Source organism: Genypterus blacodes, unplaced genomic scaffold, assembly GCF_046128005.1.
Source record: "Genypterus blacodes isolate CSIRO-AG114 ecotype Tasmania unplaced genomic scaffold, CSIRO-AGI_Gbla_v1 ptg000043l_1, whole genome shotgun sequence".
Lineage (NCBI taxonomy): Eukaryota > Metazoa > Chordata > Actinopteri > Ophidiiformes > Ophidiidae > Genypterus > Genypterus blacodes.
Window position 1 is genome coordinate 430009 of NW_027466856.1, and position 14641 is coordinate 444649.

The 14641-nt window shown below is 48.0% G+C and overlaps 1 protein-coding gene across 1 annotated transcript; it reads left to right on the forward strand.

Moving 5' to 3' along the window:
- The first annotated feature begins 7634 nt into the window (after window positions 1–7634).
- LOC142999314 (uncharacterized) lies at window positions 7635–10975 on the forward strand. Its single transcript, XM_076148806.1, has 5 exons — window positions 7635–7647; window positions 8060–8221; window positions 8311–8582; window positions 9183–9494; window positions 9923–10975. Exons 1-5 carry the CDS (start codon window positions 7635–7637, stop codon window positions 10973–10975), a joined length of 1812 nt encoding a protein of 603 aa, XP_076004921.1.
- Window positions 10976–14641: the final 3666 nt, after the last annotated feature.

The following is a 14641-nucleotide window of genomic DNA, read 5'->3' on the forward strand; positions in this document are numbered from 1 at the left end:
TCCACTTCAGGGAGTGATTTCCTATGTTTCCCATAAAGCCTTTTGACAACCACCAGAGAAGAAGAATGAACTTGTTGCTTTGAGGCCAAATACAGGAACATAAATATAGCTCCTACACGACCGGTTTGTGGACACTGGCAACGCTGTATTTTGGCCTCTTGAAGCGACTGCCTGTGGGAAAATACTTTCCTCCTCCTCCTCCTCCTCTTCCTCCTCTGCTGTTTTGATGGATTCTTCATCTTCTTCGACTCCAACTCAGATTTTCTCAACCACGCAGGCTGACGTCTCACCTGTTTGGCATGGATGGAGGGATGGACTGTGACCTCTGACCTCCCCAGTGGATGGAACGCAGCATTAAGTTCCGATTCTTGACTTAAATACTTTGTTTCCTCGTCTTTGTTGCTTATTTTAGATTTAGAAACAAACTATCAGGTTCCCAAATCTCCACATTATTACTATCTGTACTTATTCTATCTGTTCATTTGCCGACTTCCATGAACAAAAAGTGAATTCCATCCGTGCTAAAATGGATTTTTTATACTTTGCACCTGGTAAGTGAAAGCGAAAATCATCGAAAAGTCAAATTGTCCTCCAACAGCAGAGGGTTAAGTAATCCTCGCTCCACTTACACTACAACGCTCCACCACACAATACAAAGCTTCCTCTTGGCTTTTGCAGGCAAGCGGCCACTCACGCACACACACAGCGGGCGGCGAGGGTCGGGTGACAGCTACACACTCCTCCAATTACTGAGGTTTTACTTCCTATCTCAGCTTCATTATAGCTCTAACACGTCACCTGATCGGGTCAGAGGACGGAGAGGCAGAGGTCCTGAGCGCACAGGGAGCTTTAATATTCAGAGGAGCTGGAAATGCATCACAACGACACAATTAATGCTTTAATTCTTTCTTAATAGTTGCTGTTAATCTCTTCATTTCCAATATTGGAGAGCAGCTGGTGTTATATATCGAGTCATTACAGTGGAGTAACGATCCCTTCGGCCGAATTCCAAGGAGAAGGAATGGAAACTCAATCTCAGCGTGAAATACGGGCGCACGTGGCGAAGCTTGATCCATCTGCTGCTGCATAACAGGAAGCTGAAGAGTCCAATCAATTACGTGTTCGGACAGGGCCGTGCATCGATCAGGATTTTAAGAGGAAAATGTGGTGTGTGTGAGGGGGGGGGGGAATCTTCAGGAGGAGGAGGAGGAGGAGGAGGAGGCAGTGGAAGCTCTGAGATCATCCCAGGAGTCGCGTGGGTTTTGTTTGACTTGGTGCTCGGCAGAGACAGAGATGCCATCCCCCCAAACCCCCCCCCCATCCCGGCCCCCCTTGCCCCCCCCCCCTTAAACCTATTCTCAGCCAGCAGTCGTCTCCTCTCTTCCGCATTAATCACAGCCGAGCCGAGGGAAGACAGAGCGGCTGTAACATATTGCCAAGTTGAGGTTTTTCCTACCGCTGGGTCGTCCAGCATGCCACCAGTTTGATAGAGTAAAAAAAAAATCCCATTAACCTGGTGGCTTTACAAAGAAAAGCCTCCCGTTCAGTGTGATGCATAAGGATCATACACACAGAAGGCGTTTAAGAGGCTTTCCATGCAGGGTCGGGGGACCTCTGCGGGTCTCTTAATGGACTCCAGGGGGCCTCCAGTCGCAACGGGGGAGGAAATTAATCGCACTGTTATTCACTTACTCACTAGCGAGAGAACATGTTACCTTATATAATGTTTCACCACTGCCAAGTATGTGTACAGGCGTGGAATTCAGTATTAAATTGCACTCTTAAACACACGAGACTGTTTGTTGACACTAAAAGGTTCGCTCCTATGTGTTTCCATTGTGCTTTGTCTGCCCTCTGCTGGTCACTCCCTATAAAGACACCCTGGGTGATAATGAGTGAAGCTGCGTTTGTGCTTGGAAAAAAAAAATCCGTCATTTAGAGTTCCAAATTCCTCGATTGCAGCGATTGATTTAGTTTGATTATGTTGACATTTGAGTTATTTTGTCTGGCTGGGGTTGAAGATGAGGGATAATGAAATGAAATCATGCAGATTCGTTCATCAAGCTTGACCCCGGTATGAAAAGTTCAACATATCCATGAGCTCACCGTGAGAGCTGATGTGTTGTTGTTGATGGCAGAGGAATAAAGAGCTAATTGGCTATGACCTCCTGCTGTGCCTGAAGCCTGCCGGTTCTGGTTTGAGCCACTTAATGAGGTCACATCTGATGCACCAGGTGAAGGCCCTTAACTGTGACGAACCAGCCGGCAGGGGAGAAAAGCAGGAGCGGAGTTTGATCGTTTCACGGCTTGGGATTGAAAACCAAACGGCGTGCGATTGATAAACTTTTCACCCAAAGCTGCGACTCAGGCTGCGAACTGAACAACAACGTTTCCCCTCGCAGCCTTTTAATTATTCAAGGCTGCCAAAGTATAAAAGTTTAACATGGACTCGTGTTCTGGCTCTGCTTTGAAACTTTAATATTTGTGTAGCCATGAAATAATAAAAGGCTTCTGATCTTTAAGCAGGAGTGCAAATAGAGAATGTTGTTGTTGTTTTTTTTGGCTTTACATAATTAATGGAGTAAGTTTGAGACACAATATGAGCACAATAAGAAGAATATGTGGGTAACATGCGGTTTGGGTTTGTAAACATTCAGATAGCGATGTCATCGGGCCACTACAGTCTTGAAATGAAAGCTGAGCGACAGTAATGCGAGTGTGTGTGTGTTGTGTGTGTGTCCACTAAGAATGTTTGAAGTACTTGGAAGGGTAAAAGGGAAAATGAATCAATCAAACACGTCTCGGAGCGCCGGGATGAAAGCCAGCTGGAGTCGTTCACCTTCATCTCCACCTCCTGAGTGATTTAACAACTTCAAACGTAACAACCTCACATTTTCACAATTTACGCTTTAGCCATTTACTTCTCTTTTATTGAATTCTGTCAGCTACTTCAGCTTAAATAGGCGAAATCAGATTCCAGCAATTTAAAGACAACAAACAACAGAAAGAGCAGTTAGTTAGTTTTTAATGAATTACACAGGGAACAAGTTCTCGCAACGTGTCTTCTCTATCAGTGTTTGTCCCCAGCCAGGACCCGTAATGGCGTCACAGTGGTCTCCTATCGCCGCTCCAACAGCCTCGCGTTGGCCTTTAATAAAAACACAGATGGCACCACCGAGGCCTGATAATCATTTGGATCGGCGCCGCAGGAACTCATATTACCACAGAATCTACAGCGGGGGCCGGAGGGTCTTCACTCAGGTTCTAATGTGATTGGCTGTCGTGTGACGGCGGCAGAACGCAGACAGGATTTGTAATAATCATCACGTGACAGGCACCTTTAATAACTGCAGCTTAAACATCACAGAGGCTTAGAATGACGCAGGACTGAGCTTGTTTACATTGTTACATCCTCAGAATTCCTAAATTCAACACGTATTTGTACATAAGTCGTGTTTGGAATGGAAATTGCTGCTCTCTCTCCCTCTCTCTCTTTCTCTCTCTCTCTCTCGCTATCTCTCTCACACACACACTCACACACACAGGTCTGCGGGTCACGTCGCAGCTACTCGGCCGAGCCCATTCATCTGGGGTCTCCGGGGACACAATTACACCTGAGCAGCGGACAGAGAGTTGAGCAGGAGGGAGGATGAGGATTAATGATGACCTCATGATTCAAAGTGAAGGGAAAAAAGTTAGTGTCAGTGAGCAACACCGCCCTCTGCTGGACGCCGGCTACACTGCAGCGTGTTCAGACCCAAATTAGCAGGAAACGGTTCCAGCTGTTTTCACTTTATTAAACAACAAACATGGCTTAAATCTTAACAGCATGACACTCAAACGCAACCACAAACCTATGAAACGTCACCATATATGACATCATACAGTCATTTAATGAGGGATTAAAAACACAAAATAAGTTAACTATGTATTATGAGGCGCCGTAAAGCAATATTATATAGTTTTAGAGCTTAAACAGCAGAGTGACGTCGCTTTAAATTCACCCAAGACCCCTAAAGGAACATTAAAGGACTGTTATGTAATGTTTTTTTTATATGCGTCTCTTTCAATACACACACACGGCCCAATCCACATTCACACACACACACACACACTGTCCTTTAATGACCTCACAAGCGGCATCTTGTTGTCGTTCCAAGTGACTGTGAGTCGTCACAAAGGGCCGTTAGTGAAACTTTAGGCGCTCCATCGTCTTCATCTTCGTCTAAAATGGACGTCTGATGTCTGATTTCGTTCCCATTGTTCACAGTTTTCTAGGCGCACACAGTGTTCTCTCCTTTCGCCGGCGTAAGCTCGCACAGACCCTCCTCTTCTCTTCTTCCTCAGCGTTAGGGAGCTGCCACATCCCCCACCTTCCTCCCCACAACCCCCTCCTCCCTCCTCCTCCTCCTCCTCCTCGCTGCCTCTCTCTCCCCCTCGTGGCCCGTTGCCATGGAAGCTGATTGGAAAGACCATTCCACACAACGTTTTTTTTTTTTTTTTGCCGGACCAAAAGCGAGGTATTTCTAAGCACCACACACACACACACACACACACACACACACACACACAACCCTCCCTCCCCCTCCTCTTCTATTCCACGGCACCCGAGCGGAGGTCAGGTACAGAAACCAGGTCGTATTGTTTACTAGACGTCAGTGTGGCACAAGTTCGGAAATCTACATTTGATTTATGTTGAGATGAGGTTTTTGTTGCCCTTTGCTTCACTGGCAAGGACATTTTACTCCACACGCTCACACAACTGCAAATGGCACACACACACACACACACACACACACACACACACACACACACGCACATAAAGAAACAAGCTTCACTATTTCTAATCCTCCTTTAAACTCATTTTCGAAGCAAACTCGGATTTTCGTCTTTGTGTGTTTGTGTATGAGTGTGTGTGTGTGTGTGTGAAAAGGAAAAAGAAGATGGTTGCTGGACGCACACATACTCTCTCTCTCTCTCTCTCTCTCTCACACACACACACACACACACACACACACACACACACACACACACACACACACAAACACACACACACACACACACACTCTGCGCAGGCGAAACCCAAGGCTAAGACTCACCAGTGTGTTGCCTCACATGTCTTCCTAACAAGCACTGATATTCCTGGTCTGGCATTGCTATAGCAACAAAATTTAAGGGCTTGTGTGAATGTGTGTGTGTGTCTGTGTGTGTATTGCCTGGTTTAAAAACACACTTTTGAAAGCCATTGCTGCGCATATTCTATATAAAGCACAAAGTTAATCACTCTCCACACTTAAAGCTGCCTTGTCTCTGCACAGACGTATGACAGAGACTCTTCTTCTTCTCTCGTGTAAAAATGAGCAGAACGTCTGAATGGAGCGAATGATTCATAGACTGACACGTTGAGCTGCTTCATGCGCTCACACTCGCTCCGAAACTCTGTGACTGACGGGGCTGAGAGCAAAGTCAAACAGTCATCATTTGGATATGCAAATCACGCCGCCCATTGTTGCTGCCGGAGTGAAGGGGAGTGCTGGAGAGGGTGTGTGTGTGTGTGTGTGTGTTTGCTTGATTGCACAGCTGGGCCACGTTGCGTTATGCTTATTGTGTTTCACGTGGCGCTCTTGGATTTGTCTCTGTGTCGCTCTGTGTATCTTGTCGCTCTGATATCCGTGTGATCGGAAACTGATCAGCCTCCGATTCAAGCCATCTGTCAATCAAAACGTAATAATATGCCACTTTTCACACAAAGATGCAACTCAAAGTGCATTCCAGAGGCGAAGGACAGGATGGTGAGTAAGTAAGGGGCGATGTAGGCGTAACCATGGCGAGCAGGAGACAGTGGGTGCTGAGGGTAAGATGGAGGAAAGGTGCTGTGCTGTGAGCGCTGACAGGCTGCTGTGGTCGCGTCCCGCCCGCCTGCCTGCCGGCTCAGACTCCAGCCTGACTGTCAGTGCAGCAGGGGATGATTTGTTTTTGACACTCAGGCACAGCTACCCCGACGTTCCCTTTGCTACCCCGAACGTTCCCGCTGCTTCCCTTACGTTCCCTCTCCTGCCTTAAATATTGGAATTGGAATTGGAATTAGTTCAATCCCATCAGATTTATTTAGACTCAAACTAGTCACATGTCATTCTTGGGTGACCTTCATCATCATCTTCTTCATCATCTTCTCCTCGTCTCCTTTCCTCTCCATATTTGCCAATTTTCCGTTTTAAATGAGGTCGCAGTTTCATCTAATTGCTTGCCAACTAATCGTGAGTCACAAAATGTCACCTGTGAGGTCACACAGAGAGGAAGGAGCTGATGATGGAGATGAAGATGAAGATGAAGAAGGATGTGACCAAGTTTGAGGGATTATTGCTCATCCTGTTTCAGAGGCATTTATTTTTAACATTGTAATGTTGCTATGAAAGAGAGTTGCAGCCGAATCTGCACTTCCCACTCCTTCCTCCCTTCCTCACTCCTCCCCCTCCTCCCTTCCCTTCCTTTCCTTTCTCTCTCTCTCTCTGTGATCTCCAAGGGTTTCGCTTCACCTCAGTCAAGCTCCAGCGCCTCAAGCCGGCAGCAGCAGCAGCAGCATCCAGCTAACGAGAGAGAGAGAGAGAGCTAGAGAGACAGAGAGAGAGAGAGAGCGAGAGAGACAGAGAGACATAGAGAGAGGGGGAGGATGCAATGCAAAGGAAGGAAGATGGTGAGAGCGCTGACAGCATGAGCGTTGGGTAGGCAAAGAGGGGGTTGAAAGAGAGAGAGAGAGAGAGAGAGAGAGAGAGAGAGAGAGAGAGAGAGAGAGAGAGAGAGCATAAGGTAGTGACAAGGAAAGAGAGCAGTGTGACAGAGGCTGTGTTTGGTGCTGCACAATAGTGGCGAGAGAGGGCGAGAGAGAGAGAGGAAGAGAGAGAGAGAGAGAGAGAGAGGAAGAGAGAGAGGGAGAGAGAGAAAGAGAGAGAGAGGGAGAGAGAGAGAGAGAGAGAGAGAGAGGGAGAGAGAGAGAGAGAGAGCAGCATCATGGCAGCGCTCTCTGCATCATCACGACACATGGGGATGTTTGGCCGCCGCCGCTGAACGCTGGGCCGGTGATGCGGAGGAGAGAGAGAGGGAGAGAGAGAGCAGAGGACTTCCTGGAAACCAGAGACGAGACGTGGAAACAGGTCAGTGTTGGTCACACCTTGTAGAGGGGGTGGGGGCAGAGAGACCCTCTGTAACCGAGACCGTGGCGATGAAGATGAGGAGGCAGACCAGAGCTCCGGCTCATCAGAGGATGTGGCTGCATCTGTATTCACGCATGTCAGGCAGAATCCCTACGGTAGACTTTGTGTATAGTGTGTGTGTGTGCACAGGGGGGTGGGGGGGAGTGGGAGGCTGTGCATGTAGACACGTGTGTATGTGTGTGTGTGTGTGTGTGTGTGTGTGTGTGTGTGCTCCAAATGATCATGCAAGCTTATTTAGCTGCTAGAGGCTGCAACACATCCTGCATTCATGACTGCAGCAGGGCAGCGAGGACATGCAGGAGGATGTTTCCCTCTCACTTTCCTCAGGCAGACTGTGGGCGTGAGGACAGACGAGGCAGCGGAGGACAGAGGGACAATAATGAGGAGGAAGACAGGGATGAGGAGGAGGAGGAGGAAACAGGGATGGCAAGTGAGGGTGAGGGAGGCGAGGAAGACAAAGCCTTTGAGGAAGCTCGGCCCGGCGCTCGTCTCTGCTGCTGCATATGATGTAATCCTCCAGCAGTCCGGTTCAGACGAGGAGAGCTCAACAGTTCATTATCAGCACGGAAGAAACAATTTTTAGGATGGAGAAAAGTGCCGAGGGCTCGCTGCAACACACTCCTCATTACCAGCAGAGCCTTTGAAGTGTGTGTGTGTGCATGTGTGTGTGTGTGAGAGAGAGAGAGAGAACTTGAGACAGATGTGTAAAAAGAGAACAAACGTCGGTTCATCGCCATCATAACGAGCTCCACGTCTGCAAGGTCACATCGGAACAACAAAACAACTAACACTGACGAGGTCACTTTACCTCTGTGTGTGTGTGTGTGTGTTTGTGTGCTTGTGTCCAGGTGTGAGCAGTGGGCGGAGCCACAGAATGAGCGGGATCCTGAAGAGGAAGCTGGAGGAGGGCCCCTCCCCCTACCTGTCCGACTACGACGAGGTGTCCTGCAGCGACAGCGGCAACAGCAGTGACAGCCTCAACCACCCCGTCCCCTCCGGCCTGCTGGAGTGTAAGACCCTCAGACCGGCCGGCGGCCATTTTGTGTCTCTGTAACAGTTTGTACTTCACCGTCATCTCTTTACCTGAACCTTTTTCCAGCCTCGTCCCTCCAGCAGCAGCAGCAGCAGCAGCCCAAGCGTCTGCGCGGACGCAATGTGCACTTTGAGAGCGTGACCGTCTACTACTTCAGCCGGCGGCAGGGCTTCACCAGCGTGCCCACGCAGGGCGGCAGCACCCTGGGCATGTCGCCGCGACATAGCTGGGTGAAACGCTTCACCCTGCGTGAGTTTGCGGTGGAGCAGAAGCGGAGCCACAGGAACATGCTGAGGGCTCACCTGAAGGAGGAGAAGCTCAACGCCATCAAGCTCAAAGTCAGTCAGCACAGACGCTCATTTAACACACTTTTAATATGATAGAGGTTTAATATTCAAGTCAATTTAATTGGAATAGAATCTGAAGGTGGTTTGGCTGTGAAATAAATAAACTATGATCATATTTACTGAAATAGAACAAGAAATATGGGAGATTTTACTTCCTTATTCCAGTCTGATTGGCCTCAAAACAAGAAAATCTTACAAATAAATTCAGTTAATTCATGATGTCCTGTCTTTAAGGTGCAGGATGTAACAATATTCTTAAATCGCTGCGACACCCTGGTAGTGAATGTCTTTGCAGCACCGCCTACTGGTGGAATCTGATTTGGGAAAAACCTCTTTAGCCTCAAATCTAAATGCAACCTAAATGTGTATGTTGTGTTTGTGTTTGGCTTAAAGAGCTGCTCTCTTGTTTCACTTTCCTGTAAATCTTTCACATTAGCTCTGTGATCCATTTCCTCCCCTCAGTGCATTAACATAAAAGCCTCTGATGGGCTGGAATCTGCTGACAACAAACAAATGCAAGATGAAGAGATGATGAGAAAGTTAGAAAGACAAATTATTGTAAAAATCATTTCCCCCCCCGTTTTCCTGCAGCTGACCAAGAACGGCACGGTGTCGTCTGTGGAGGCCGACACTCTCACGCTGGACGACATCTCAGAGGACGACCTGGACCTGGACAACACCGAGGTGGACGACTACTTCTTCCTCCAGCCCCTGACCACCAGGCGGCGCCGCGCCCTCCTCCGGGCGTCTGGGGTGCGGCGCATCGACGTGGACGAGAAGCACGAGCTGCGCGCCCTGCGGATGTCCAGGGAGGAGTGCGGGTGCCGCTGCCGGGGAATATGTGACCCGGAGACGTGCGCTTGCAGCCTGGCCGGCATTAAGTGCCAGGTAAATGGAACTGTGGTGAGGCCCATCTATAATACTACAGTGTGTTTACATGTGTCTGACCCCCCCAACCCTCGGCCCCCTCCGGAACGGAAAATGTCTGTGTGCGCCCCTGCAGCAGTGCCTGAACGCAACCCTTACCCCGCAAAACACTTCAAAAATACACGTTTTTCATGTTTGGTTCTGCAAGAGGATTTATTTGTTTACATCTGAACTGGGTCACTGACATAAACAACAACAGTGACAGAGTTTGGGTGTAAATGAAGTTTCTTGCATTCGTCTGCGTTTCACTTTAATATTGAGGAGCTAAAAGCTTTAAAATCTCCAAAATGTATGAATAAGCCTTCTTCTCAGCTTGTACTCCTGGGTTGGATACTATGTACTTGTTGTAGTGCAGTATTTCCATAGCAAAGGATTTGAGGGACAGTGTGTCTGTGTGTCTCCAGGTGGACCGCATGTCTTTCCCGTGCGGCTGCGCTAAGGAAGGATGCAGCAACACAACCGGACGCCTGGAGTTCAACCCCGTCCGGGTGCGCACCCACTTCCTGCACACCATCATGAAGCTGGAGCTGGAGAAGAGCCGCGAGGAGCAGCAGCAGCAGCAGCAGCAGCCGCCCGAGCAGCAGCTTGTAACCAATGGCAACGGTTACCATGGAGACTCCCCCTTGGTCCGGCAGCAACCGAACCTGCAGTTTCCTCTGATGAGCGGCACGTCGCACATTCCCATCATGCACCTCCAGAGCACAGGCGATGCAGATTCGCAGCTGGATGATGAAGAGGAAGAGGAGGAGGAAGAGGATGAAGAAGAGGAGGAGGAGGAGGATGATGAAGCCTATGAGGAAGACGAGGACGAGGATGGCAGCAGCGTATGTAGCGGGCTCTCGGACTGCAGCACGCACAGCTTAGAGACGCTGGACCCGGAGGAGGGTGAGGAGGATGAGGAGGACGAAGAGGACGAAGATGAGGAGGAAGAAGAGGAAGAGGAGGAGGAGGACTGGGAGTGCTCCATGCACGAAGCGACTCCGCCCCCCTACTCGGTGCCACTTCCCTCTGTGTTAAGTTACTCTAACAACACACACATGAGCCTCAGTAACGCCTTCCACAGCAGCACCGCCGTGCAGCACTATCAAATGGACAGCTCAGCCAATCAGACTGCAGCTTTCCCGAGTGAAAACGTCCCGGCAGCTCCCTCGCTCCCTCCAGTGGACACCACACTAGTGTCCAAAATCACCACCGAGCCCCTAAACACAGAACTCCACTGCCAAACAGAGCAACAAAGCCCCTCCCATCTTCTCCCCATCACCTCCCAGTCCCTGGCAGCCCAGACTTGTCCTCCCATAGAGAATAACAGCACCCCTGCTGGCATGTCTGATGAACTGCTGCTCTCCACAGAGCTCCAGAACAATCTGGACCACCGTGACTCACAAACTGAGGCTGGAGGAGGGGAGGAGATGAAGGAGCCCGGCAGCTCCTCAGAAGATCAAAGGGGAGACCTGTAGGGCTCTCAGAGGGATCAGGAGATGTTTGGAATACTTCAGTCAAGAATTGTGACCTTTGATCTTCAGAGTTTGATTTATTCTTGATAAGTGCACTTCCAAAGAGAAAGCCATTCCCGAGCGAGCGGCTCTAAGAGTTGATCTGGTTTTAGCTCAGTGACGCTTTCGACGAATGAAAACTATCAAACGTAAACGGAATGGAGTGGAGACGATGTTTCTGTAAGTGACCTGTGACGATATAGAGTCTAGTTTCTGTTCTAAAGTGTTTGATCATTACAGACGCATGTGTTCTGGTTGCATCTATGACAAATCGACAAGATTTGGAGGTTTTGGCAACATGCTTGTGTTGTTTCACTATTTTCCATTGTGCTGGTGTCGCATTATTGCTGCTTCTCGTTCTTAAATGCCTGTGTGTGTAGCATGTGTTCAGTTTGCATAAGTAACATGATAAATAAATGATGTCGCTGACTTCAGAGGGGGAAATAACAACACACAACCTTCCCGCAGTCAATTTAGGATAAAAGGTCAAGCTCTGAGGGATTCAATGACATATTAAGAAACAATTAGCGGTGTATACTTTGAATGAATAGCTGTTAGAAATGATCAAACCTTCTCTGATCTGGTCGCACATTTCAAAACGTTTCAACTTTCATTTATAAATCAATGTGCCAAAATCATTCAGTGACATTTATTTATCATTTTACAGTTGAGTGATCAGTGTGAAGCAACTTTTGTCACTCGATACTGCCAACAACTGGGGGCCAAATGTACTCAATGTTTGTTTTGTTCTTTTTAAATAGACTGTGCATTTCTATGTGAGTCTGATTAAAATGGACATTTTTTAAGACCCATTTTGGTGTGAAAGTGCTTATTTGTGACAATGGATGGAAAAATGTGAAAGATTTTGATTCAACTTTAACTTTACAATCAAAGAAACTGACTTTGATAGACTGAAAACAGAATAGCGATTAAACTAAACAAATGGCAATATGGAGCCAACACCTGCAGTACTGTTGTGCCACCAGTAGATGTCACTACTGCACCAGTCCACTGTATTAATAAATACAGCCACTGACGTCCAACCAGAGGGGGTTAAATCATTTCTTCTGACGTCAGTAAGTGTGTTGACTATATGTCTCCGGCCTTTGGGACTAATTGTGGCACCACTTCACTCATAATGTCAGCAGAGAAAAATTTGTCACACGTTTATTTCTGAGGTTGAAAGAAAATTGCCCACCAGCCTGATTTCAGCACTTCAGACATCCTGACTCATTACCTGAACGTTTCCAAGAATAGGATCTTATAACTGCTTTCCTCTCTCATCAATACTCTCACAATCAGTCACTCCATACAATGTACACACTGGATATACTGTAACATACTGTATATCCCTGTCTGGCCTCTAGGGGGCACTGTGGAGTGAGCCGAGCGGTGCAGGGTGAGGCAGAGATCAGACGGGGCCATGCAGGAGCCTTGTGTTCCCACATCTATTCATGTATAGAAACATGGTCACGGCTCATTGGCGGGCCACAGAGCAGCCAGACTCCACGGCAGCTACTGACCACAACACACAGCCAACGTACACACACTCCTGCCTTTTGATCCTTTATTGCACGACAATGGGGCCGAGTGTATAGGTTGGTTGTGTGTTGGATGTGATGAGAAACACAAGGTCACAACTGGACCACTCCCTTACATAATGTTCCACCGTGTCACGGCTGCAGCGTGCAGGAGGATGGAGGGAAGGCCGGCCTGCCTGCCTGCCTGCCTGCCTGCTTGCTTTTGCCAGCAAGGTATTATGGGTAAGCAGCTCAGAGACACTGCTGATCAATCACAGGCGGGGGAGCTGTGATGTTAGGTTGCCAGGCAACAGCAAGGGAGAACCAGGAGCAGGCTCGGCAGAGCGTTGGGTGGCTTCTGTTGGGTGGGGGTGGTCACGGCTTTTCACCTCCATCACCTTTGCTTACCCACCCGCCCGCCCACACACACGCACACACACCCCACCCACCCAGCTGAGAGGAAAACAAAGATGTGACTTTGGAGCCTGATAACTTTTAAGTACAATGATGAGATCACATCACATCCTCTCCTCACCCAAACATCTTCTGATCTTCATTCCCAGCGGAGCAATGCAGGCAAAGGTCATTTTTCAGTTGGACGCTGAAACATCCTACATTTCAAAACGTCACTTAGAACTTGTAGCATTTGTTGCATTTGTTGCTATATTTGAAAAGAAAAGATATTTAAACATACAGAATATTGAGGTTTTTGCTGATAGTTGTTTCTCCTGTTTCCCTCCCTGTCTGTCTCCATCTGTGTGTGTGTGTGTGTAGGTGGTGTGGGCGTGGCTCCCTCCTGACTACCACTCATTCATCTCACCTGTCCAGCCTGCACCCATCAACTCAACAACACACAGAGCTGTTTCCATGCAATTCCCTTCACCGACCACACAAACAGAAAGTATAAGCTGAGCAACAACTTGTCACAAGATACTTCAAAATAAACTCCAACATGAATGGACCCACAGATATCGCTCGCTGGGATCAACACCAGAGTGCCCACTCGTGACCACAGAGAGGGATCAAAGCCCGGGGGCAGCACTGAGAGCACCTGTGTGAAGATGGACTCAGCTGGAACGTTGTGATGTGTACAGATGTCTGACGTCAGCGCAGGGAAGCTTCTAGAAGACTGAATCACCACAGAGGTCACAGTGTCTGAGGTCTGTCTGCGTTTGGCGGCGGCAGGATCGCAATCAGACTCAGCCAAGGCCTGAATGAGGTTCTGTTTTAATCCCGTGGACAAAATGAATATGAGTAGTGTTATCAGCTGTACCTTGCTCTCCTTGCGTCGTCAGTGTGTAGGTGTGTGTATTAGGTGTGTGTATGTGTCATCGTCTCACCTGCATCGTCAACTCCCACCTCAGAATGAACGCATCCCGCATGCAAATCACACTTCCCAAAATCAGTTTTATTTTGAAAATCTTGATTATTTTTTTTTTGCCTTTTCTTGCCATATCTTTGGTCATAACAAATGGAAAAGAAGTCACTTTGTCACATTTTGCAACTGGATACACAGCCGGCGGAGGTTAAACATGAACCATCTTGTCCAAACCAAAGGGAAGTGACGAGACAAAAGGAGGCTGGAGGAGAAAAGAAAAACGAGCGTTTACGTAAAAAATATGTCCTTTATTCTTTTGGCTTTAAAATGATGATGTCACCATATGAGCGGACAGTAGTCACTTCCTGCATGCAGTTCACTAAAACACTACAAGCGCAATGAGAGATGGCTACTGGTTGCTTCATGGTTTTTTGTATGTACAGACAAGTGTGTTTCACCGGAAAAAAGGAAGAAGGAAAAAAAACAGGGAAATGAAAAAGCCGCAGACTGTAAAATGCACTCGTATCTACAGTAGAAACGTTAAGAATCGATAGAACGCGAGCAAACACGCAGACCCACAAACGACACACATTAAGAGATAGATATGCTGGCTTACATTCGCACAGTCTCGCACGTAGACACATACCTGTACACACACCGTCTCTCTCTCTTCCTCACTCACACATACACACACACACACACAAACACGCGCACTTACATGTGTTACCGCCACACACGTGTGTATTACATAGCAGTGGGGATACAAAAAGTGCTCTTACATCATGTGTAAGT

What these genes read in the sequence shown, in the direction of transcription:
- LOC142999314 (XM_076148806.1), top strand. An exon ending in CCCCTCCGGCCTGCTGGAGT is followed by an intron (nt 8,222 to 8,310) that starts GTAAGACCCTCA and finishes ACCTTTTTCCAG; the next exon opens with CCTCGTCCCTCCAGCAGCAG. An exon ending in TCAACGCCATCAAGCTCAAA is followed by an intron (nt 8,583 to 9,182) that starts GTCAGTCAGCAC and finishes GTTTTCCTGCAG; the next exon opens with CTGACCAAGAACGGCACGGT.